The 23,478-nt window shown below is 48.5% G+C and overlaps 1 protein-coding gene across 1 annotated transcript in view; it reads left to right on the top strand.

Moving 5' to 3' along the window:
* Nucleotides 1-21,103, top strand: part of NISCH (nischarin) — a 43,312-nt gene extending 22,209 nt beyond the window's left edge. Inside the window, exons 14-21 of the mRNA XM_065884921.1 lie at nucleotides 991-1,115; nucleotides 2,247-2,296; nucleotides 14,037-15,446; nucleotides 17,763-18,144; nucleotides 18,617-18,773; nucleotides 19,279-19,407; nucleotides 19,938-20,099; nucleotides 20,493-21,103. Coding sequence (XP_065740993.1) covers nucleotides 991-1,115; nucleotides 2,247-2,296; nucleotides 14,037-15,446; nucleotides 17,763-18,144; nucleotides 18,617-18,773; nucleotides 19,279-19,407; nucleotides 19,938-20,099; nucleotides 20,493-21,103 — 3,026 coding nt within the window. The remainder of the gene's footprint in view (nucleotides 1-990; nucleotides 1,116-2,246; nucleotides 2,297-14,036; nucleotides 15,447-17,762; nucleotides 18,145-18,616; nucleotides 18,774-19,278; nucleotides 19,408-19,937; nucleotides 20,100-20,492) is intronic.
* Nucleotides 21,104-23,478: the final 2,375 nt, after the last annotated feature.

Raw genomic sequence — 23,478 nt, 5'->3', positions numbered from 1 at the left:
GAGAAAGTTAAAAAAGATTTTATCCTCAACCAGTGTGGAAAATGTCTGGAGTGAAGTAATGGGCCCAGACAAGCTGTAATAATAATACAACAGCGTCAGCAGGCTTCAAAAGCAGCCCAAGTGAGTCAGAGCGTGCTGTCCACGGGCGGTGGCCCAGGGGAGGGTCAGTGGGATGTGTCCTGTGGGGAGGTGGGCATCGGTTGTCCTCGCCAGCCCTGGAGGAAACCCGAGCCTACAAGAACGCCTGGCCTTCTGATGAGGGGTCTTGTGCCCCTGTGTCTGCAAAACTCCTCAGGGATGCTGGAGTGGCGGGTACGGGGACTTGAACCATTTCCCCATGAAGACGCTCTAGGAGCAAACACGTTTAAGGCTCTTGGTGGACATATTGCCAAACTGCTCTCCAAATGGGTGGGGCAGCTTGCATCCCAGTGCCTGCCTCTGCCAGTTAGGCCAAACAGCCTGACCTTTGCCAAAGTGAGAGGCCAAACTTGCCCTTCTTTGATGGCTCGCGAGGGTGAGCTTTTATCTTGTGTTAAGCCTTTGGCTGATCTTTTGTGGAATGTCTGTTCATTCTTTGCAGTCTCCTAATGGGATTTCTAATTTTCTCCCCCCATTTTTTGTTATCTGTAAGAGCGTTTTATAGATTAAAGATACAAGCCTTTGACAAATGTTGTGAGCACTTTTTTCTCGTTTCATTTAGGTTTCTTTTTTTACTTATAGAAGTTTAGCTTTTATGCAGTCACACCTCAATTTCTTCCTTTGGATTTAGGCTCAGAAAATCTCTCCCTACCGTGAGATTAGATAAGCAGTCATTTGTTCCTCTAGTTATCTTAAGATTTCAGTTTCAACATTTTCTTCTGTAATCCACGTGGCTAGGTTTGGGGTCTGATTAGCCCCCAGCCATGCCAGTAGCCCGGGCCCAGCCCCATTTGTTGAATGGCTGCTCTCCCTGCCCCGCCTGCCCCACCCGCCTGCCCCTGGTCTCTCCAGGAATCATGTTTGTGCAAGAAGAGGCCCTGGCCAGCAGCCTGTCATCCACCGACAGTCTGACTCCTGAGGACCGGCCCATTGCGCGGGGATGCTCTGATTCCTTGGAGTCCATCCCTGCGGGACAGGTAACATCCTCCTCCTGCTTCTGGGGGTTGGTTTCCTCTGCAGCCAGCTCTTCTGCCTGAAGCTGTCTGGAAGTATGAGGTGGCCTGGCTGGAGCTGTAGCAGACGCTGCCAGTGCTTGGTGTGCTCTGTGGTTAAGGGTCTGTTCAGTTAGCGTCTGTCGTCTGTCTCTTTCTTTGGACTGATGGGAATAGGCAGTTTTCTCTTACTGGACCCTGGGGGGCAAAGCCACATAACCCTTAGTACATGTGAGCAGACTCCCTGGGGAAAGTTCAGAAGGCCCTAGTCAGGGGTGGCTTGTTTGGGCTCCACACCCATCAGGAAGTTTCTCCCCCTGCTGTCTGGCACCCCTGCGCCATTTTGCCTGTTTCTGCACGTCACCCACCCTGGTAATCTGGGACACGCTGTGACTCTGTTACTTCCGTGGCTGCTCCTGAGGGTCCCTGAGCTGCTTCCTGTGTCTTGGAAAGAAAGAGGACGGCAGGTGTGGTGCGAGGGGCTCATTTGCTGTGTGCGTGGGGAGTGTGCTTGGTAGCTGGGCCTGCCCAGCCCTGTCTCTTTTCACCAACACAGTGTCACGGCCGTGTGGCACTGGGGCAGTGGGCAGAGTCCTTGCTCTGTCCCAGCACTCCACTGCACTCTCCCTTCACCCTCCCCAGGGTCACAGCAGGAGGCTCCTGAGCCCTAGGTCTTCCCCGCTGCCCAGAGACCATTTGGAGGGCCCTGCCAGGCACTGCACAGCCTCCGCTCACCATGTCCTCTGCTGGCCTGGTACCAAGTTGGTAGATGGTCCACATGGACCCTGTGGGATGGCACAGGGAACATTCAGATGCCAGACCTGGAGGCACAAGCTGAGCTTGTGGAGGGCGAGAGGCTTTGGCCCAGGGGTTGGGAGTGTGGGCTTGGGTCAGATCACCGACACGGTTGGGAATCTTAGCTCTGCTGTGCACTGGCAGGATGACTGAGTGAGTCTCTCTGCCTCTCTGGGCCCCAAGATCCACCCTAGGGTGGAGTGTGGGGATAGCAAGGAGCCTCCTGCTGGGCCACAAAGGAGTGCTCAGGGCCTGCCGCCCGGTGAATGCCAGGGCATGGCTGCGGCAGGTGGGGGCTGACCACGTTTCCTTTCCTGGCAGGCACCTTCTGATGATTTAAGAGACGTGCCGGGAGCTGTTGGCGGTGCAAGGTAAGGAAGAGGCTATCGTGGAAGGCATTCTGGGCCTTCTGCACACACTCTGTGGGCCAGTAGTAACCAAGATTTTCTTAAAAGTCTGTTTGCAGAAGTCCTATAGAACTATTTCTTCCTTTAAATAAATAAACACAGCTGAAATGGGCTCTGGTCTGTTTCCAAGTTTTAATCCCTAAACTTTGCATTGACACGTTATCCTATGCTAGGGGTCAGCAGGTCAAAGCCAATTTAGTCCACTGCCTGTTTTATACAGTCTGTGAGCTAAAAATGATTGTTCCATTCTTAAGGAGCTGTTTTTTTTTAAAAAAAATGATGTGGGTGGGGTAGCCCCCAAAGCCTCAAGTGTTTACTGTCTTTACAGAAGAGGTTCCCCAACCCATTCTACATACCCTTTTTCACCAGGGCCAGTAGAGGCCAAGAGGCGCTTGAATTTTTTTAAATTTTTATTGGAGTATAGTTGATTTACAATGTTGTGTTAGTTTCAGGTGTACAGCAAAGTGAGTCAGTTTTGCATGTGTCCACTCTTTTTAAGGTCTTTTCCCATATAGATCATTACAGAGTGTTGAGTAGAGTTCCCTGTGCTATACAGTAGGTCCTTATTATCTATTTTATATATAGTAGTGTATACATACGAATCACAATCTCCCATTTTATTCCTCCTCCAATTCCCCCCGGTAATCATAAGCTTGTTTTCTACATCTGTGACTCTATTTCTGTTTTGTAAATAAGTTTATTTGTACCACTTTTTTTAGATTCCACATATAAGCGATATCATATGATATTTGTTTTTGTCTAACTTCACTTAGTATGACAATTCCTAGGTCCATCCATGTTGCTGCAAATGACATTATTTCATTCTTTTTTATGGTTGAGTAGTATTCCATTGTATATATGTACCAGATCTTCTTTTTCCATTCACCTGTTGATGGACATTTAGGTTGCTTCCATGTCTTGGCTATTGTAAACAGTGCTACAGTGAACATTGGGGTGCATGTAGCTTTTCGAATTACGGTTTCCTCCGGATACATGGCCAGGAGTGAGATTGCTGGATCATATGGTAGTTCTATATTTAGTTTTTTAAGGAACCTCTATACCGTTCTCCATAATGGTTGTACCGATTTACATTCCCACCAACAGTGCAAGAGGGTTCCATTTTCTCCACACCGTCTCCAGCGTTTACTGTTTGTAGATTTTTTGATGTTGGCCATTCTGACCGGTGTGAGGTGAAACCTCACTGTAGTTTTGATTGGCATTTCTCTAATAATTAATGATGTTAAGCATCTTTTCGTGTGCTTTTTGGCCATCTACATGTCTTCTTTGGAGAAATGTCTATTTAGATCTTCCACTCATTTTCTGACTGGGATGTTTGTTTTTTTGATATTGAGCTGCATGAACTGTTTGTATATTTTGGAGATTAATCCCTTGTTGGTCGCTTCATTTGCAAATGCTTTCTTCCATTCTGTGGGTTTTTTCTTTCTTTTTTTTTTTTTCTTAACATCTTTATTGGAGTATAATTGCTTTACACTGGTGTGTTAGTTTCTGTAGGTTCTTATTAGTTATCCGTTTTATACATATTAGTGTATATACGTCAGTCCCAATCTCGCAGTTCATCCCACCACCACCACCACCCCCCGTTGCTTTCCCCCCTTGGTGTCCATACGTTTGTTCTCTACATCTGTGTCTCTATTTCTGCCCTGCAGACTGGTTCATCTGTACCATCTTTCTAGGTCCCACATATATGAATTAATACATGATATTTGTTTTTCTCTTTCTGACTTCACCCTGTAGGACAGTCTCTAGATCCATCTACGTCTCTACAAATGACCCAATTTCGTCCTTTTTTTTGTGGCTGAGTAATTCTCCATTTTATATATGTGCCACATCTTCTTTATCCATTTGTCTATCGATGGGCATTTAGGTTGCTTCCATGACGTGGCTATTGTAAATAGTGCTGCAGTGAACATTGGGGTGCATGTGTCTTTTTGAATTATGGTTTTCTCTGGGTATATGCCCAATAGTGGGATTGCTGGGTTATACGGTAATTCTATTTTTAGTTTTTTAAGGAACCTCCATACTGTTCTGCATAGTGGCTGTATCAATTTACATTCCCACCAACAGTGCAAGAGGGGTCCCTTTTCTCCACATGTGGGTTGTCTTTTCATTTTGTTTATGGTTTCCTTTGCTGTGCAAAACCTTTTAAGTTAAATTAGGTCCCATTTGTTTATTTTTGTTTTTATTTTCATTACTCTAGGAGGTGGATCAAAAAAGATATTGCTGTGATTTATGTCAGCGATATATGTATATACGTATACATATATACATATGCAATGTATATGTATACAATGTATACATGTGTATATTTATATACATATATATACACATATACAATATATGTATACATATATTTTAGTTTGCTTGTTTTTTTAATTGAAGTATAGTTGATGTACAATATTATATGTTACAGGTGTACAATATAGTGATTCAATTTTTAAAGGTTATAATCCAGTTATAGTTATTATACAATATTGACTGTATTCCCTGTGTTGTACAATATATCCTTGTACCATTTTTTATACATAATAGTTCATACTTCTTAATCCTGTACCCCTATCTGGCCCCTCCTTCCTTCCCTCTCCCCATTGATAAACACTAGTTCTCTATATCTGTTTTGTTATAGTCACCAGTTTGTTTATTTTTTAGATTCCACATAAAAGTGATATCATACATTTTTTGATGATGGCCATTCTGACTGGTGTGAGATGATATCTCATTGTAGTTTTGATTTGCATTTCTCTAATGATTAATGGTGTTGAGCATTCTTTCATGTGTTTGTTGGCATTCTGTATATCTTTTTTGGAGAAATGTCTATTTAGGTCTTCTGCCCATTTTTGGATGGGGTTGTTTGTTTTTTTGTTATTGAGCTGCATGAGCTGCTTGTAAATTTTGGAGATTAATCTAGAAACAATAAATGCTGGAGAGGGTGTGGAGAAAAGGGGACACTCTTGCACTGCTGGTGGGAATGTGAATTGGTTCAGCCACTATGGAGAACAGTATGGAGGTTCCTTAAAAAACTACAAATAGAATTACCATATGACCCAGCAATCCCACTACTGGGCATATACCCTGAGAAAACCAAAATTCAAAAAGAGTCATGTACCAAAATGTTCATTGCAGCTCTATTTACAATAGCCCGGAGATGGAAACAACCTAAGCGCCCATCATCGGATGAATGGATAAAGAAGATGTGGCACATATACACAATGGAATATTACTCAGCCTTAAAAAGAAATGAAATTGAGCTATATGTAATGAGATGGATAGACCTAGAGTCTGTCATACGGAGTGAAGTAAGTCAGAAAGAAAAAGACAAATACCGTATGCTAACACATATATATGGAATTTAAGGGAAAAAAATGTCATGAAGAACCTAGGGGTAAGACAGGAATAAAGACGCAGACCTACTGGAGAACGGACTTGAGGTTATGGGGAGGGGGAAGGGTGAGTTTTGACAGGGCAAGAGAGAGTCATGGACATATACACACTAACAAACGTATAAGGTAGATAGCTAGGGGGAAGCAGCCGCAAGGCACAGGGATATTAGCTCGATGCTTTGTGACAGCCTGGAGGGGTGGGATGGGGAGAGTGGGAGGGAGGGAGACGCAAGAGGGAAGACATATGGGAACATATGTATATGTATAGCTGATTCACTTTGTTATAAAGCAGAAACTAACACACCATTGTAAAGCAATTATACCCCAATAAAAATGTTTAAAAAAAAAAAAGTGATATCATACAATATTTGTCTGTTTGACTTATTTCGCTTATCATAATACCCTCCAAGTCCATCCATGTTGTTTCAAATGGCAAAATTTCATTATTTTTATGGCTGAGTGGTATTCCATTGTACATATGTACCACATCTTCTTTATCCAGTCATCTGTTGATGGACACTTAGGTTGCTTCCATATCTTGGCAATTGTAAATAATGCTGCTGTGAACATTGGGGCACATCTATCTTTTTGATTTAGTGTTTTGGTTTTTTGGGGGTATATACTCAGGAATGGAATTGCTGGGTCATATGGTAGTTCTATTTTATTTTTTTTTTAGCGGAACGCGGGCCTCTCACTGTTGTGGCGTCTCCCATTGCGGAGCACAGGCTCTGGACGCGCAGGCTCAGCGGCCATGGCTCACGGGCCCAGCTGCTCCGCAGCATATGGGATCTTCCCAGACCAGGACACGAACTCATGTCCCCTGCATCGGCAGGCGGACTCTCAACCACTGTGCCACCGGGGAAGCCCTATTTTTAGTTTTTTTGAGAAACCTCCATACTGTTTTCCACAGTGGCTGCACCAAGTTATATTTCCACCAACAGTATATAAGAATTCCCTTTTCCCCACATCCTTGCCAACATTATTTGCATTCTTTTTGATGATAGCCATTCTGACACGTGTGAGGTGATAGCTCATTGTGGTTTTGGTTTGCATTTCCCTGATGATTAGTGATGTTCAGCATCTTTTCATGTGCCTGTTGAGTGCTGCCTATATTTTCCTCTAAGAGTTGTATAGTATCCGGCCTTACATTTAGGTCTTTAATCCATTTTGAGTTGATTTTTGTGTATGGTGTTAGGGAGGGTTCTAATTTCACTCTTTCACATGTAGCTGTCCAGTTTTCCCAGCACCACTTATTGAAGAGACTGTCTTCTCTCCATTGTATATTCTTGCCTCCTTTGTCATAGATTAGTTGACCATAGATGTGTGGGTTTATCTCTGGGCTTCCTCTCCTGTTCCATTGATCTATATTTCTGTTTTTAATGCCAGTACCAAACTGTTTTGATTACTGTAGCTTTGTAGTATAGTCTGAAGTCAGGGAGGCTGATGCCTCCAGCTCCGTTTTTCTTTCTCAAAATTGCTTTGGCTATTCAAAGCAATTTGTCTTTTGTGTTTCCATACAAATTGTAAAATTTTTTGTTGTAATTCTGTGAAAAATGCCATTAGTAATTTGATAGGGATCGCATTGAATCTGTAGATTGCTTTGGGTAGTATAGTCATTTTGACAATATTGATTCTTCCAGTCCAAGAACATAGTACATCTCTCCATCTGTTTGTGTCATCTTTGATTTCTTTCATCAGCATCTTATAGTTTTCTGAGTACAGGTCTTTTGCCTCCTTAGGTAGGTTTATTCCTAGGTATTTTATTCTTTTTGTTGCAATGGTAAATGAGAGTGTTTCCTTAATTTCTCTTTCTGATCTTTTGTTGTTAGTGTATAGGAACGCAAGAGATTTCTGTGTATTAATTTTGTATCCTGCAAATTCACTGATGAGCTCTAGTAATTTTCTGGTAGTGTCTTTAGGATTCTCTGTGTATAGTATCATGTCATCTGCAAACAGTGACAGTTTTACTTCTTCTTTTCCAATTCGGATTCCTTTTATTTCTTCTCTGATTGCCGTGGCTAGAAATTCCAAAACTGTGTTGAATAAAAGTGGCAAGAGTGGACATCCTTGTCTTGTTCCTGATCTTAGAGGAAATGCTTTCAGTTTTTCACCATTGAGAATGATACTGGCTGTGGGTTTGTCTTATATGGCCTTTATTATGTTGAGGTAGTTTCCCTCTGTGCCCGCTCTCTAGAGAGTTTTTATCGTAAATGGTTGTTGGATTTTGTCAAAAGCTTTTTCTGCATCTATTGAGATGATCATATAGTTTTTATTCTTCAGTTTGTTAATGTGGTGTATCACATCGACTGATTTGCATATATTGAAGAGTCCTTGCATCCTGGGATAAATCCCACTTGATCATGGTGTATGATCCTTTTAAGGTGTTGTTGGATTCTGTTTGCTAGTATATTCTTTTTATCATCTTTATTAGCGTATAATTGCTTTACAGTGGTGTGGTAGTTTCTGCTTTATAACAAAGTGAATCTGCTATACATATATCCCTATATCTCCTCCCTCTTGCGTCTCCCTCCCACTCTCCCTATCCCACCCCTCTAGGTGGTCACAAAGCACTGAGCTAATCTCCCTGTGCTACGTGGCTACTTCCCACCTAGCTATCGGTGTTACGTTTGGTAGTGTATATATGTCCATGCCACTCTCTCACTTCGTCCCAGCTTACCCTTCCTCCTCCCTGTGTCCTCAAGTCCATTCTCTACATCTGCATCTTTATTCCTGTCCTGCCCCTAGGTTCTTCAGAACCTTTTTTTTTGTTTTTAGATTCCATATATATGTGTTAGCGTATGGTATTTGTTTTTCTCTTTCTGACTTACTTCACTCTGTATGACAGACTCTAGTTCCATCCACCTCACTGCAGATAACTCAATTTCGTTTCTTTTTATGGCCGAGTAATATTCCATTGTATATATTTGCCACATTTTCTTTATCATATTCTATTGTATATATGTGCCACGTCTTCTTTATCCATTCATCTGTCGATGGATACTTAGGTTGCTTCCATGTCCTGGCTATTGTAAATAAGCTGCAGTGAACATTGGGGTACATGACTCTTTTTGAATTATGGTTTTCTCAGGGTATATGCCCAGTAGTGGGATTGCTGGGTCGTATGGTAGTTCTATTTTTAGTTTTTTAAGGAACCTCCATACTGTTCTCCATAGTGGCTGTATCAAGTTACATTCCACCAGCAGTGCAAGAGGATGCCCTTTTCTCCACACCCTCTCCAGCATTTATTGTGTGTAGATTTTTTGATGATGGTCATTCTGACTGGTGTGAGGTGATACCTCACTGTAGTTTTGATTTGCATTTCTCTAATGATTAGTGATGTTGAGCATCCTTTCATGAGTTTGTTGGCAATCTGGATATCTTCTTTGGAGAAATGTCTGTTTAGGTCTTCTGCCCATTTTTGGATTGGGTTTGTTTTTTTTTTGATAGTGAGCTGCATGAGCTGCTTGTAAATTTTGGAGATTAATCCTTTGTCAGTTGCTTCATTTACAAATATTTTCTCCCATTCTGAGGGTCCTCTTTTCGTCTTGTTTATGTTTTCCTTTGCTGTGTAAAAGCTTTTGAGATTCATTAGGTCCCATTTGTTTATTTTTGTTTTTATTTCCATTTGTCTAGGAGGTGGGTCAAAAAGGATCTTGCTGTGATTTATGTCATAGAGTGTTCTGCCTGTGTTTTCCTATAAAAGTTTTATAGTGTCTGGTCTTACATTTAGGTCTTTAAACCATTTTGAATTTACTTTTGTGTATGGTGTTAGGGAGTGTTCTGATTTCATTCTTTTACATGTAGCTGGCCAGTTTTCCCAGCACCACTTATTGAAGAGGCTGTCTTTTCTCCATTGTATATTCTTGCCTCCTTTATCAAAAAAAAGGTGACCATATGTGAGTGGGTTTATCTCTGGGCATTCTATCCTGTTTCATTGATCTATATGTCTGTTTTTGTGCCGGTACAATACTGTCTTGATTACTGTAGCTTTGTAGTGTAGTCTGAAGTCGGGGAGCCTGATCCTCCAGCTCCATTTTTCTTTCTCAAGATTGCTTTGGCTGTTTGGGGTCTTTTGTGTTTCCATACAAATTGTGAAATTTTTTGTTCTAGTTCTGTGAAAAATGCCATTGGTAGTTTGATAAGGATTGCATTGAATCTGTAGATTGCTTTGGGTAGTATAGTCATTTTCACAGTGTTGATTCTTCCAATCCAAGAACATGGTATATCTTTCCATCTGTTTGTGTCACCTTTGATTTCTTTTATCAGTGTCTTATAGTTTCCTGCATACAGGTCTTTTGTCTCCTTATGTAGGTTTATTCCTAGGTATTTTATTCTTTTTGTTGCAATCGTAAATGGGAGTGTTTCCTTAATTTCTCTTTCGGATTTTTCATCATTAATATATAGGAATGCAAGAGATTTCTGTGCATTAATTTTGCATCCTGCTACTTTACCAAATTCATTGATTAGTTCTAGTAGTTTTCTCATAGGATTCTCTATGCATAGTATCATGTCATCTGCAAACAGTGACAGCTTTACTTCTTCTTTCCAATTTGGATTCCTTTTATTTCTTTTTCTTCTCTGATTGCTGGGGCTAAAACTTCCCTAACTATGTTGAATAATAGTGGTGAGAGTGGACAACCTTGTCTTGTTCCTGATCTTAGAGGAAATGGTTTCAGTTTTTCACCATTAAGAACGACGTTGGCTGTGGGTTTGTCATATATGGCCTTTATTATGTTGAGGTAAGTTCCCTCTGTGCCTACTTTCTGGAGGGTTTTTATCATAAATGCGTGTTGAATTTTATCGAAAGCTTTTTCTGCATCTATTGAGATGATCATATGGTTTTTCTCCTTCAGTTTGTAAATATGGTTTATCACATTGATTGATTTTCATATATTGAAGAATCCTTGCATTCCTGGGATAAACCTCACTTGATCATGGTGTATGATCCTTTTAATGTGCTGTTGGATTCTGTTTGCTAGTATTTTGGTGAGAATTTTTGTGTCTGTGTTCATCAGTGATATTGGCCTGTAATTTTCTTTTTGTGTGGTATCTTTGTCTGGTTTTGGTATCAGGGTGACAGTGGCCTCATAGAATGAGCTTGGGAGTGTTCCTTCCTCTGCAACTTTTTGGAAGAGTTTGAGAAGGAGAGGTGTTAACTCTTCTCTAAATGTTTGATAGAATTCACCTGTGAAGCCATCTGGTCCTGGACTTTTGTTTGTTGGAAGTTTTTTAATCACAGTTTCAATTTCAATACTTGTGATTGGTCTGTTCCTATTTTCTATTTCTTCCTGGTTCAGCCTTGGAAGGTTATACCTTTCTAAGAATTTGTCCATTTCTTCCAAGTTGTCTATTTTATTGGTGTATAGTTGCTTGTAGTCTGTTATTTTCCTTCGTACTTCTGTGGTGTCATTTGTTACTTAACCTTTTTCATGTCTAATTTTATTGATTTGAGCCCTCTCCCATTTTTCCCTGATGAGTCTCTAGCTAAAGGTTTATCAATTTTGTTTATCTTTTCAAAGAACCAGCTTTTAGTTTCATTGATCTTTTTTATTGTTTTCTTTGTCTCTATTTCATTTATTTCTGCTCTGATCTTTGTGATTTCTTCTACTCACTTTGGGTTTTGTTTGTTCTTCTTTCTCTAGTTCCTTTAGGTCTAAGGTTAGGTTGTTTATCTGAGATTTTTCTTGTTTCCTGAGGTAAGATTGTATGCTGTAAACTTCCCTCTTAAAACTGCCTTTGCTGCATCCCATAGGTTTTGGATCGTCATGTTTTTGTCATTTGTCTCTAGGTATTTTTTGATTTCGTCTTTGATTTCTTCAGTGATGCATTGGTTTAGTAACATATTGTTTAGCCTCCATGTGTTTGTGTTTTATAAATTTTTTTCTCTGTAATTGATTTCTAATCTCATAGCATTGTGGTCGGAAAGGATGCTTGATATGATTTCAGTTTTCTTAAATTTACCGAGGCTTGATTTGTTTCCCAAGATGTGATCTGTCCTGCAGAATGTTCAGTGTGCACTTGTGAAGAAAGTGTATTCTGCTGTTTTTGGATGGAATGCCCTATAAATATCAATTAAATCCATCTGGTGTGATGTATCATTTAAGGCTTGTGTTTCCCTGTTGATTTTCTGTTTGGATGATCTGTCCATTGGTGTAAGTGGGGTGTTAAAGTCCCCCACTGTTATTGTGTTACTGTCAATTTCCCCTTTTATGGCTGTTGGCGTTTGCTTTATATATTGAGGTGCTCCTATGTTGGGTGCATATATATTTACAATTGTTATATCTTCTTGGATTGATCCCTTGATCATTATGTAGTATCCTTTCTTATCTCTTGTAACAGTCTGTTTTGTCTGATACAAGTATTGCTACTCCAGCTTTCTTTTGATTTCCATTGCATGGAATCTCTTTTTCCATCCCCTCACTTTCAGTCTATGTGTGTCTCTTGGTCTGAAGTGGGTCTCTTGTAGACAGCATATATACTGGTTTTATTTTTGTATCCATTCAGCCAGTCTGCATCTTTTGGTTGGAGCATTTAATCCATTTACATTTAAGGTAATTATCGATATGTTTGTTCCTATTGCCATTTTTTTAATTGTTTTGGATTTGTTTTTGTTGGTCTTCTTTCTTCCCTTTTTCTTTTGTTACCTTCTCTTATGGTTTGATGACTATCTTTAGTGTTGTGTTTGGGTTGCTTTTTCTTTTTTGTGTGTGTATCTATTTTAGTGTTTTGGTTTGCAGTTCCCATGAGGTTTTGATGTAGCAGTCTGCATACAAGGTTGTTTTAAGTTGCTGGTCTCTTGATTTCAAATGCAGTTCCCATATTCTGCATTTGTAGTCTCCTCATGGTTGCTGGTTTTGACATCATATTTGTGTATGGGTGATTTCCTACTTAATTACTTTATGTTTGCATTTACCAGTGAGCTTTCCCATTTGTGATTTTCTTATTTCTAGTTGTGGCCTCTTTTTTTTACCCCCCCCCCCCAGAAGTTCCTTTAGCATTTGTTGTAATGCTAATTTGGTGATGCTGAATTCTCTTAGCTTTTGCTTGTCTGTAAAGCTTTTGATTTCTCCGTCAAATCTGAATGAGAGCCTTGCTTGTTAGAGTATTCTTGGTTGTAGGTTTTTCCCTTTCATCACTTATACTCCAATAAAGATATTTAAAAGGCACACACATATATATATATATATATATATATATATATATGTATGTATATCTCATGACACTCTCTTCTGGCCTTCAAGAGTTTCTGCTGAAAAAAAAAAAAAAAAAGAGTTTCTGCTGAAAAATTAGCTGATGACCTTATAGGGATTCCCTTGTATGTTATTTGTTGCTTTTCCCTTGTTGCTTTTAATATTTTTTCTTTGTATTTAATTTTTGTCAGTTTGATTAATATGTGTCTCGGTGTGTTCCTCCTTGGGTTTATCCTGTATGGGACTCTGTGCTTTCTGGACTTGGGTGACTGTTTCCTTTCCCATGTTAGGGAAGTTTTCAGCTATAATCTCTTCAAATACTTTCTCAGGCCCTTTCCCTTTCTCTTCTTCTTCTGGGACCCCCTATAATGTGAATGTTGGTGCATTTAATGTCCCAGAAGTCTCTGAGACTGTCCTCATTTCTTTTCATTAGTTTTTCTTTATACTGTTCTGTGGCAGTGATTTCCACCGCTCTGTCTTCCAGCTCACTTATTCGTTCTTCTGCCTCAATTATTCTGCTACTGATTCCTTATGGTGTGTTTTTCATTTCACTTACTGTGTTGTTCATCTCTGTTCTTTAAATCTTTTGTCTCTTTGTTAAACATTTCTTGTATCTTCTTGGTCTGTGCCTACATTCTTTTTCTGAGATTTTGAATCATCATTACTCTGAATTCTTTTTCAGGTAGATTACCTGTCTCTAAAGGAGCTTGAATTTAAATGTGAAGGTCCTAAGACCCCCAGCCCACTCCCCAAGCCTCTCACCTGTGAAGGCGACTGGGTGCCCCTGCAGGGGACTGTTGTCAAGTTAGTCCATACCCATGAGCACTCATTGCTCTTGGGGCTTGTGGCCAACGTCTGAAGGACTGAGAAGTCTTCATGATGTGCGCAGGATTGTGTTGGATGCCTGTGGTCTGGACCCTGGAAGTGTGGTGGCCCCAGCCTTCCAGCACCTCGGCTCCCCACCAGGGTGCTTGCTAGGACCAGGCTCAGCTGTTTAGGAGGCTTGGGAGACCCATGGGTTGCTTCTTCAGGGCCAGGGGACAGCAGCAGGACTGGACATGGGAGGTGGGGGCATCCCAGCCCAGCATGTCACTGACCTGGCTTCTCCCCACACAGCCCAGAGCACGCGGAGCCAGAGGTCCAGGTGGTGCCAGGGTCCGGCCAGATCATCTTCCTGCCCTTCACCTGCATTGGCTACACCGCCACCAACCAGGACTTCATCCAGCGCCTGAGCACGCTCATCCGGCAGGCCATCGAGCGGCAGCTACCTGCTTGGATTGAGGCTGCCAACCAGCGAGAGGAGGGCCAGGGCGAGCAGGGCGAGGATGATGATGAGGAGGAGGAGGATGTTACTGAGAACCGCTACTTTGAAATGGGGCCTCCGGATGTGGAGGAAGAGGAAGAGGGTGGGCCAGGAGAGGAAGAGGAAGAAGAGGAAGAAGAAGAGGAGGAGGAGGAGGGCGAGGAGGAGCGCCTGGCTCTGGAGTGGGCCCTGGGCGCAGATGAGGACTTCCTGCTGGAGCACATCCGCATCCTCAAGGTGCTCTGGTGCTTCTTGATCCACGTGCAGGGCAGCATCCGCCAGTTTGCTGCCTGCCTCGTGCTCACGGACTTCGGCATCGCCGTCTTTGAGATCCCGCACCAGGAGTCGCGGGGCAGCAGCCAGCACATCCTCTCCTCCCTGCGCTTTGTGTTCTGCTTCCCGCACGGCGACCTCACCGAGTTCGGCTTCCTCATGCCGGAGCTGTGCCTGGTGCTCAAGGTGCGTCACAGCGAGAACACGCTCTTCATCATCTCAGACGCCGCCAACCTGCACGAGTTCCACGCTGACCTGCGCTCTTGCTTCGCCCCGCAGCACATGGCCATGCTGTGCAGCCCTGTGCTCTATGGCAGCCACACCAGCCTGCAGGAGTTCCTGCGCCAGCTGCTCACCTTCTACAAGGTGGTGGGCGGCTGCCAGGAGCGCAGCCAAGGCTGCTTCCCCGTGTACCTGGTCTACAGTGACAAGCGCATGGTGCAGACAGCCGCCGGGGACTACTCGGGCAACATCGAGTGGGCCAGCTGCACGCTGTGCTCTGCCGTGCGGCGCTCCTGCTGTGCACCCTCTGAGGCTGTCAAGTCCGCTGCCATCCCCTACTGGCTGCTGCTCACACCCCAGCACCTCAACGTCATCAAAGCCGACTTCAACCCCATGCCCAATCGCGGCACCCACAACTGCCGCAACCGCAACAGCTTCAAGCTTAGCCGTGTGCCGCTCTCCACTGTGCTTCTGGACCCCACACGCAGCTGCACTCAGCCGAGGGGCGCCTTCGCAGACGGCCACGTGCTTGAGCTGCTTGTGGGCTACCGCTTTGTCACCGCCATCTTCGTGCTGCCCCATGAGAAGTTCCACTTCCTGCGCATCTACAACCAGCTGCGGGCCTCACTGCAGGACCTGAAGACTGTAGTCATCGCCAAGACCCCTGCAACCGGGGGCAGGCCTCAGAGCCCCCCTGTGGATGGCCAGGCTGCCGAGGACGGGGCCCGGTAAGACCGGGCATGGGCTTTTGGGGGTCAGGGGGCGGGAGGCCGGCTGAGACCACTCACCTCACCCAGATCTCCAGCACCCCCTCAGCATTGCCTTTGGCTCCCTCGGGCTTGGTGCTGGGCTGCTCCTTATCTCCCAAGGCTTCAGAAGAGGCCCAGGAAAGCTGTCCTTCCACAAAGCCAGGCTGGCCCAGTTCTCTGCCATTTAGAGTCCTGTGTGGCTGGGTCCCCAGGCTCCTGCTCCCACCTTGCCTGGCCCTCTCCACTGGGTCCAAGCATGGCCTCTAGGCATCACCCACGCCTCCTCGCCTCCAGGCTCGCAGTCCCGTGGCTGGCTCTGTGAGCCAGGGGGCTGCTTCAGGCACCACCTGCCTCTGACCCCCAGCTCCAAGCCCGTACCCTTTGGTGAGCCACACACGCCTTCTCAGGAAGACCTGGGTTGCTCAGGGCCCTTCTCTGTGTGTAATTTTGTGAGTCCGTTCCAAAGGAAGCTGTTGGCTGAGAGCAGCAAGGTTTGAGTGTGTGAGCTGGGTGGTCACTTTGTGCAAAGCTCCTTTTCTTCTGGGCGGAGAGTGAAGTGCAGAGAGGGGAGGAGTTGGCAGCCCTGTCCTCTTTTTTTTTTTTTTTAATTTATTTTTGGCTGCATTGGGTCTTCGTTGCTGCGTGTGGGCTTTTTCTAGTTGCGGTGAGCGGGGGCTACTCGTCACTGCGGTGCGCAGGTTTCTCATTGTGGTGGCTCCTCTTGTTGCAGAGCACAGGCTCTAGGTGCGTGGGCTTCAGTAGTTGCGGCACGTGGGCTCAGTAGTTGCAGCTCGTGGGCTCTAGAGTGCAGGCTCAGTAGTTGTGGCGCACAGGCTTAGTTGCTCTGCGGCATGTGGGATCTTCCCAGACTAGGGCTCGAACCCGTGTCCCCTGCATTGGCAGGTGGATTCTTAACCACTGCTCCACCAGGAAAGCCCAGCCCTGTCCTCTTCTTCCTTACTCTCCTTCCCCTGCCCCTGCCCCTGAGCCTGGCTTCTCTCAGGGCCGCCTGGGGTTGGCATATAATGGCTTGTGTGGGGCCATGGTCACACCCACAGGTTCACCTGTGCCTGGGGTTCAGGAGGCACCCTGTGCCCTTCAGGGTGCCCCTTTCTCCTATTACTGCTCCCAACTTCATGTATGCTGGGGCTTCCCTACCTGGGCAAGAAAGCCCTTTGTTTATTGGCCTTCCTGTCCCAGGAGACACGGTATAGCTCACTTTCTCTTCCATCCTGGTGGACAATGGAGACCCTGCCCTCACCCCAACATCTCACAGGGCATGCCTTCTCTCTCCAACCCAGCCCCTCAACTGATGCTCCCAAAGGTTATCCAGCATCTTCCTGGATGAATCAGGGACCCCGTCTTATGCCCAGCTCAAGTTCCATGCTCTCCATAGAGACCCTTGATGCCTCCAGGTACTGGAGAGCCCCTTATGCCAGAGGCGGCCTTGCATGGCCATCTCTCCGTCTCCCTGCCCCTATGATGAGGCTTCAGATGGTGACACTTTGTCTTAGTTACCCTGCCACCCTCAAGCCTGGCTGGACCCTGCCCACAGTAGGGACTGCATGCAGAAAGCAGGCGCTCTGCTTCACCCCAGCAGATGCATCTCTGCCCCAAGACAGCAGGAGGACAGCCCAGAGGGTTTGGGGGCATTTGGCCCAGTGCAGGATCAGGGCCCCAGGGATCTCTTTCAACAGCTGGACTGTCCAGTTGAGAGGATGCCATCCAGGCCTCCCCACCAGCATGAGCTTGGGCATGTAGGCTGGTGGCAGGGAGCTCCAGACTTCTGTGAGGGTTCTTTCTGAGTTTGTTTGATCTCATGCTTGGAACAGACCAGAGAAAACCCAGTGTGGCCACATGCAGTGGTGGCCGAGTGGGGTGAGATCCCGGGCTACCTTAGGAGGCCTCGAAGGCAAACTGAGGAGCAGTTTGAGTATTTGGTTCTCAACTCCATGTTCCCCAAGGTCCCAGCCCTGGGCACCTTGGTCTGTGCTCTGGACTCTGTAGTGGCATTTCTGACACCTTTACCACCTTCTCAAAATGATTTTTCAGCCCATGAGCCACATCTGTCTTTCTCAGCCCTGCCCTATCTTCCCATCTCCCGCCGAAGAGAAAGGGTCCCGGCACTTTCTCTCTGCTCTTTGGTCTTCCCATGAGGAACCAAGATGAAATCCCCAAATGACCCCAGAGGTGGTGTGTGGTACATGCGTTTCCCTCACACTGAGGTTACACGTGGGATGTGAATCTGTATTTGGGACTCATGTGTTAATATGGTTTTTCTTGGGGGATTGGGAGATGCAGCAATGAGCAGCATCTCCAGGAGGTCCCGGCAGAGGCTCCAGCTCCAGCCCCAGCCCCAGCCCCAGCGGAGATCCCAGCTCTAACCCCAGCAAAGACCCCAGCTCCGGCAGAGCCCTCAGTGCCAGCTTTGGTCCCAGCGGAGGCCCCAGCCTCAGCAGAGACCCCTTTGGAGGCCTCAGTGGGGGCCTCAGCCCCGGCAGCGGAGGCCCCAGCACAAGTGGAGGCCCCCGCCCAGTACCCAAGTGAGCACTTGATCCGGTCCACGTCAGAGGAGAATCAGATCCCTTCGCACCTGCCCGCCTGCCCGTCGCTCCGGCACATCGCCAGCCTGCAGGGGAGCGCCATCGTCGAGTTCTTCCACAGCAGCGTTGCCGAGGTAGGGCCAGCGCGCCTGTGGAGGAAGGTGGCACTGTCGTCCTGGGGCCCTGGCAGGCTCATCTTGGGGTTAGCCTCAGGTTCCCAGACTTATGTGTGCTGGCTTTCCCCCAGCTTCAGCTGTTCACAGCTTTGAGGGCCTGAGTAGGGAGAACCTGGGGTGCCCTTCCCTGGCCAGTTGTTCCCTCCATCACCGCCTCCTCCTGTGGCCATTCCTAGCCTCAGGCCCCGGGCAGACCCCACGGCACACCGTCTCCCATCCCTCACCAACTTCGGAGTTTATAAATACGTTGACGAGACACAGTAGAGGTCCCATGCCTCCCCATTCAAGGCTGTGGGCCTGTCCCTGGGACGGCAGGTCACTGGGTAGTGGGGCTGGTGGAGGCCACCCTCCGCAGAGGCCTGCAGGAGGAGCTGTGTGCCCCGGCCGCCCTGCTCTCCTGCAGGCCCCAACCCGGCCCCTCTGTGTCCAGGTGGAAAACGAGGAGCTGCGGCACCTCCTGTGGTCGTCGGTGGTGTTCTACCAGACCCCGGGGCTAGAGGTGACCGCCTGCGTGCTGCTCTCCACTAAGGCCGTGTACTTTGTGCTGCACGATGGCCTCCGCCGCTACTTCTCGGAGCCGCTGCAGGGTGGGCACTGGGGCCTGAGGGGATGGGCGGGGTTCTGTCTCTAGAGCCCCTGTGCCACGTCAGGCAGCAGCGATTTGGCTGCACTGGGCCAAGAATCTATTTTCTGAGGAAGGGGGGTGATGACAGCACTTTCCTCCTGGAGCTGTCACATGGGATGCGAGGCCAGGCGTGAAAGCGCCCAGTAAGGCCCTGTGAGTGCCCGGGACCCAGGCGTGCTGGGGGGGGGTGTTGGACAGCCTCTGCCCCTTGGGGCCTTGGTGGGTGCCTTAGCTAGTGCCCTGTCCTAGGGCTCCTGGTGTCTTCAGCATACCAGGCAAGGCTCAGACTGTAAAACACGTTTCCCCGAGGCCATGTGTGCTCAGAGGTGGTGAGGGCTCCTTGCCAGGCCTCAGTGGGCCAGGCCATCAAGGGGGGCCGTTCCTGCTCCACGCAGCTGCACACCTGGGAACCTTGTGCTCACCCAGCACGGCCACCACCATGTTCTCTCCCTTTCTGTCTACCACAGATTTCTGGCATCAGAAAAACGCCGACTACAACAACAGTCCCTTCCACATCTCTCAGTGCTTTGTTTTAAAACTCAGCGACCTGCATGTAGTCAACGTTGGACTCTTTGACCAGTATTTCCGGCTGACGGGTGAGTGGCCACTGTGCTTTTGTCCTATTCTGGGTGAAGGCCAGTGTCACCAGTGGGCTTCCACCTTCATATGTGGGTGCATTATCGCAGGCAGAGTTTATCTGCTCAAAAGCCAGTTCACCGGAGCGGGAGGAAGCAGCTTCAGGAACTGCTGAGAGGGCAGAACTCACCCTTCAGGACTTGGAGTGAGAGGCTGGGGACAGAGGCGGCAAAGTGCTGGGTGGGCGGGCAGAGTGGGCCCTGGGCTCACGGGCAGGATGTTTCTGACTCATACTTCCTGAAGAGAGAAAGCTAAGCTCTTTCCCTAATGCCTCTGTATCCCCTTCCAGAAAAATGTTACAGCCCTTCCGGCCTGAGAAATGGCCGTCTCCCCAGGCCCCGTGATGCTTCCTCAAGTGGGTCCTCCTGACCCTGGCTCTGTGGTCCTCAGGTCCAGGCTAACCTGCTAGAGACTAGAGACGGCTCCAGGGGTGGGGATGGGGCTGGGGGGAGTAGCAGCCTGCAACCGTGCCCGGCCCCTTCTCCCGCAGGCTCCTCTCCGGCGCAGGTGGTTACATGCTTGACACGGGACAGCTACCTGACACACTGCTTCCTCCAGCACCTCATGGCCGTGCTCTCCTTGCTGGAACGCACACCCTCACCTGAGCCTGTCGACAAAGACTTCTACTCTGAGTTTGGAAACAAGACCACAGGTATCCCCACCCAGCTCGGGTCTCCTCGCCAACCCCAAGGGCTGCAGCAGGCCCCGGAACAACCTCTCTGTGGCGCAGCACCCTCTCTGCTTCTAGCTCTCTCTCTCTCTCTCTCTCTCTCTCTTTTTCTGCTTAGTCAGCTAGGGTTTTCCATGGCTTTTCCATGGCAGAGTCTCTGGCCCGGCAAATCCACAACCGTTCAGCATCTCAGTGTCTGCTCTTCTCTGAGCTGCTGGCCTGAGGGTCTCTGCCTGAGGGTGGGGGCTTGGAGTGCTCTCTCCCACTTCTGACAGACACGTGACTCATGCTGCCGTCTCTGGGTGGCTTGGGGCTGCTGGTGAACCACCACAGGCCAGTTCCAGGCTGCAGCCCCGGTGGCGTCTCTCTCTGCAGGGAAGATGGAGAACTATGAGCTGATCCACTCAAGCCGTGTCAAGTTCACCTACCCCAGTGAAGAGGAGGTCGGGGACCTGACATTCACTGTGGCCCAGAAGGTGGCTGACCCAGAGAAGGCGCCATCCCTCAGCATCCTGCTGTACGTGCAGGCCTTCCAGGTGGGCACACCACTATCTGGGCGCTGCAGGGGCATGTTGCGCCCCAAAACGCTCCTGCTCACCAGCGCCGAGATCTTCCTCCTGGACGAGGACTTCGTCCACTACCCGCTGCCCGAGTTCGCCAAAGAGCCGCCACAGAGGGACCGGTACCGGCTGGACGACGGCCGCCGCATCCGGGACCTGGACCGCGTGCTCATGGGCTACCAGACATACCCACAGGCCCTCACCCTGGTCTTTGACGACGTGCAGGGCCACGACCTCATGGGCAGCGTCACCCTGGACCACTTTGGGGAGGTGCCAGGTGGCCCGGCTAGAGGCGGCCAGGGCCGTGAGGTCCAGTGGCAGGTGTTTGTCCCCAGCGCTGAGAGCCGAGAGAAGCTCATCTCGCTGTTGGCCCGCCAGTGGGAGGCCCTTTGTGGCCGGGAGCTGCCCGTGGAGCTCACTGGCTAGCCCGGGTTGTGGCTGGCCCTTGCCACCCACCGTGTCTGGCCTGGTGTCCACTCAGGGCCGGGAAGCAGGCTTTCTTTGCTTTTTTAAAATGTTTTCTCTTCTCTTTCGGTACCTTTGTTTGATTGTCCTCCCAGAGAATGTGAACATGTGTGTTCAGTTGGTTCTCAGCCTCCCGCGGATCTGCTGCCTGCCCCTGGTGCCGCGTGGCCAGGCACACCAGTTTCGTGTCTTTCGTGGGACCGTTGTTAACATGTGGCGCCGTGGGTCTGGTTTACTCTTCTACGTGTCCTTTCCCGAGATGTTAAGTTCAGTCTTGTTGCTGTTGCTGTCATTGTGGGCACTTGCTGCTAATTATGAAGCTGGCAGAGAAATGCACATTGAAAGCTCCCGCTCCATGCAGTTTTCCAAAGGGGAGGCCTCTCCTGGTCCAGAGAAGTGGGAGAGCCCCATGGGGGCAGGAGTCCCCCAGGCCTTGGGGCTGAGAGGGCTGGGAGCAGGGGACCTAGAGCTGCCAGCACCAAGTGTGATTCCTGTTGCCTATTTTCTCTATTCCAGTAAAGCCAAGTTTGACACAGTCTGGGTCTTTTATTTCAAGGGCCACTGGGGTCCCAGCAGGGCATTGGTTCAGGGCGTGGTTGGCCTGAGGGGGAGAGGGTGCCTAGAGATGCAAGAAGGTCTTGGGGTAAAGGAAGAGGGGAGAAGCCTGTGAAGGGCAAAGGGAGCTGCTCTCCCAGGGCCAGATGCTGGATGGGTGTGTCTGGAGCCTGGGACAGGGGAGGTGTGAGGGGATCTTTGGACAGGGCCGTGCTGGGCTGTGGCTAAACCAGGAGCCTCAGGGCAAATGAGAGGAATGAAGCTCCTCAGGTGCCCCTGGCACACCGGCTGCTGCCCTGCCAACCCTCAGATCAGGAATGTCACACCCGACCTGTTGTGAGGGTTAGGCCTGGAGTCTGGGACGGCTTACTCTGTGGGGTCCAGGGGTCTCACCAGCATGGCCTGCAGAGGAGGTGTCCCTAGCGGTGGATAGTGGGGAGGAGGGCTCTGTGCTGTCCGTGTCTGGGTTCATGTCCTGAGAGATGGTTGCTTCAGGGAGCTCTGCTGAGCTAGGATGTGGGATTTCTTTGGGAGCCAGCCCCTGTGCCCAGTCCCTCCTCAACCCATTTCTACCCCATAGCAGGGCCCCTGAGGCCCACTTACTTTCTCTCATCCTGGCCAGTCAGGAGCCTTCGGCCCTAAGGCTGCAGGACCGTTTCGGCCCAGCAGTATTGGGGTTGGGGGAGGGGCCAGCCAGGTTCCCAGGCCTGCTTCTCCTCATTTTTCCCTTCGTGCCAGCAGAGTGGGGATCCTTGCCTGGAGGACCCATCACCATCAGGAAGGCTGTGGTGGATGGGAGGAGCCACCAAGGGGAGGGGAGGGTCTCTGCATTCACCTACCCCCAGCCAGATCTCAAAGACCAGCACCATGGCCCCTCAGCTGATGGGGGAGGGACTGCCCCCAACCAGACCTTTATCAAAAACCTGTACAGATGGGCCACCTGCCTGTCTCCCATCGGTTATGTCATACATAAATGGGGATTTATAGACCAGAGGCAGGGTCCTCCATGCATAGGCCTTACCACCTAGACTGCTGTTCCCAGGTCCCACAGCCCAACAGTTAGCAGCCGACCCCAGCCTGGGTCCGTGAGGACAGGACCTAATGGGGGGGGTCCGTGCAATGTAGTGGGGGGAAGGGTGCCCCACAGGCAGCAGACCTGGGGTTGGATCTTCACACTGGTTAGCTGAGTGATCTTAGACAAATTCCCTAGCCCCTTTGAGCGTCCGTTTCCCCACCAGTAACAGGATAATAAAAGTGCCTGCGTTCATTCAGCCCACAAATCTGAAGTGAGCATCCATGCGTGAACCAGCCCGGCACCTTCCCTGCTCTCCCATAGCTGACATTCCAGCGGGGGACAGAAAATAAACTAGTGTCAGCTGGTGGCCAGTGCTACGAGGAGGTGAAGGCTGGAGACCTTTGACCTGAGGCTGAACCTTGTGGTGAGTCCTGTGAGGATCTGGGTTAACGGCAGCACCCAGGGAGCTCGCTCTGTGGTTATGGAGTAGAAAAGCCTGTGGTGGAACAGAGTTGGGGCTGTGGAGAGCAGGCAACCAGGTCAGAGAGGCTGGCCTGCTGTGGAGAGGGATGCGGGGCACAGGGGGCAAGCCTCAGGGCTGAGTGGAGAATGGATTGGGAAGGGAGGGCTACTGGCAGCAAGAAGGCCTCTCTGGGCGAGAAGGGCGACGCGGGGACACGTGGGGGATGGGGATCCTGGGCAGTGGAGGCCGAGCAGGGCAGGTGAGGGGGAGCCGCCTGATGACTGTCCACTTAGCAGGGAGTCG

Source organism: Phocoena phocoena, chromosome 10 (assembly GCF_963924675.1).
Source record: "Phocoena phocoena chromosome 10, mPhoPho1.1, whole genome shotgun sequence".
Lineage (NCBI taxonomy): Eukaryota > Metazoa > Chordata > Mammalia > Artiodactyla > Phocoenidae > Phocoena > Phocoena phocoena.
Note: the sequence above shows the minus strand (reverse complement) of the source record. Positions and strands in the feature narration are given on the sequence as shown.